At 34.9% G+C, this 2,500-nt stretch overlaps 1 protein-coding gene across 2 annotated transcripts in view; it reads right to left on the minus strand.

Annotated features, from left to right (window-relative positions):
* The window catches only part of LOC122256335 (calmodulin-lysine N-methyltransferase), a 22,826-nt gene that overhangs the window by 13,748 nt on the left and 6,578 nt on the right, over nt 1-2,500 (minus strand). For both annotated transcript variants that reach the window (XM_086548804.1, XM_043020950.2), the window contains exon 3: nt 1,129-1,190. In XM_086548804.1, coding sequence (XP_086404930.1) covers nt 1,129-1,190 — 62 coding nt within the window. The remainder of the gene's footprint in view (nt 1-1,128; nt 1,191-2,500) is intronic.

The raw sequence follows: 2,500 nt of genomic DNA on the forward strand, positions 1-2,500 counted from the left end.
CCTACAGTATGCTTCTCTATGTTGGTTATCAAAATACCAAATACAAAAACAGAATGGTCTATATACATATCAAGAGAAATAAACACATGCTCAACTATCATATCCAGAAACACCTGAGTTCCCATTCTCCAAATTTGCTTTCATGCCAACCAGTCAACAATACTGAAGAACCAAACACACGCAAAATACCCTAGTACCAGTTTCACATGGGATACAGAATCAACTCAAGCAGGGATGAGTGAACCAAAGCTCCCCTCTCGTTATTCAAGATACTATACTGTTAAGCAAATTTGTGATGGCGTCATTGCATTAAAGTACATTTTACATAGGCAATGAGTTGTATTTGGTTTAATTGGAAACCAGTATCTGAATTTGGAAACCAATTATGTTCAAGATTTTGAAGATAAAAAGACATAATGCAGAGATAACAATAGACTGAAAGATAGAGATGAAGTGAAAAAGAAAGAGAAAGAAAGAAAGGGAGAGAGAAATGGGGGGGGAGGTGGAAGCATGTATAAAGAGAGGAAAAGAGGTTGGCCCCCCCCCCAAAAAAAAAGAGAAACTAAAATATATCTAAACAAGTAAAGCAAACTGCTTTCCTGATCACGCCGTTTAACCCTCCCCCCCTCCTTCCTTCCTCTGTGACAACCTCTCTATAATGACACTATCTATTAGACCTGGCGGCATCCACTTAGCTTTTGTGACACTCATGCTACAGATACCTTTCCTGTTTATCCTTTGCTTTTAGTTTAGTCAGAGAATATTGGGATGCATTTGTTGGAGGAACACCCTGGCACATCACATATACCAAGCTGGACAGAGCGAGAGGTAAAATATATAATGGAAAAAAAGAGGGGTTGAAAAAGGGGGGTTGGGGGAAAGTCAGAGAAAAAGAAACCCAAAATAGACTATTTCCACCCAAGGAAAATGTGTATGTACATAGAATAAAACAAAAAACAAAATATGGGTCAAGGGGCAAAACAATACCATAATAAAAAGAAAAGAAAAAAAAAAATCAAAAGAAAAAAAAAGAGAGAGAAAAAAAGGAGGGATAAAAAAATGTGAAAAAGGAAAAAGAAAAAAAAAAAAAAAAAAATTACACTACTACAAACTGTATGACCAACTTACAAACGTTGCCCGTATTGTTGAAGCCGGTTAGCTCACTGGGGCTGAAGTCTCGATGCAATAGCCTAGAGACATGCACAATGAGGAGTTAGCATGCTCGCAAGAACCCAATACTGAGAAGAAGAAGGTGGCGGCAAAATCTGAGGATGACTAGGCTTCAAGACCAAGGAATGCCCAATGTTCGACTCTCAAACTCACTCTTTGCCTTGAATTGCCTTGATTGTTAATGTGAACTCAGAAGAAATCAAATGGAGTAGTAGATCTAATTATCATTATTTTCTTCCTTGAATCTAATTAATGAAACAGGAAATCTATTCATGCTCGAATGTGGAGCATGTGCATAGACATACTGTATATTAGAAATAAAACTGCATACACCTTATAGTACCTAAACAAATGTATCTTATAAATCAGAATAAGTTGATCTTGTGTGGCAAAAGTTTTAGTAAATGGAAGACTATATATATATAAAAAATGGCAATACTTATAACCCCAAAAAGGCTTATCAGTCAACAAACAGGCTTAGAAAGCTGCGAGGAGCATTTGTTATATTTCAAAACACAAAAAGAGAGAGAAAAAAAAAGAATTATACTGTGCATGAATGAGAAACATTTTCCAGCTTGAAATACAACAAAGGTTAGATGAACAAAATCACTGCATCCTTAACCCAAGTATCTAATCAATAGTAGTCACATGTACATAAAAAAATGTATATGATAATATGAAAGTATTGCTACCTTGATTTACACAAAACTTCTAAATATAGAACAGAAGATTTCCTGTGCTCCAGAAAATCATTTCTAGTAAATGATAATCTAAAAAACGAAATAAATGAAGCTATAAAAAAATGTAAGCTTAGGCTTCAAACGTTTAAAAAATCTACTCTCTTGCTCAACACTTCACTCATTGAGTGCTTCATTTAAATAATTCAAATGAAACTTTTAAAAAGGAAAAATAAAAATAAATGGGAAGTATCAGGTGATTCCTAAACCAAAGCCATTTCCAACAAAAAATGAAGCATATCATGTCTCTTGTACTATAAGGCATATTAATGATTGGATTTCCGTTGTAGCCATTAGCCAGAGCTGCTAAATACTCTCTTGCTATCCTACTTAACTCAATTCCATTACTTTAATGTTTTTTTTGTAATTCTCATTTCCATGTTGTTACAATTTTTAAATATCTTTTTATCTTTACCAAAAAATCATGAGGATGCTATCAGTTTCCAAACAAGAGTTCCCATCTAATTCAATAATGTTCCAATCCTTTCTCCATAAAAAGGATGGAATATATATCCCACACACTGGCCATGACGTAGGCAAGTAAGGCCGGACATTCCCCAATGTTGCCTTAACACCTCGAGTCTAAAGGCTTT

The sequence above is a fragment of the Penaeus japonicus genome, unplaced genomic scaffold, assembly GCF_977035675.1.
Source record: "Penaeus japonicus unplaced genomic scaffold, GWHDUDI00000001_assembly GWHDUDI00000021, whole genome shotgun sequence".
NCBI classification, from domain to species: Eukaryota; Metazoa; Arthropoda; class Malacostraca; order Decapoda; family Penaeidae; genus Penaeus; species Penaeus japonicus.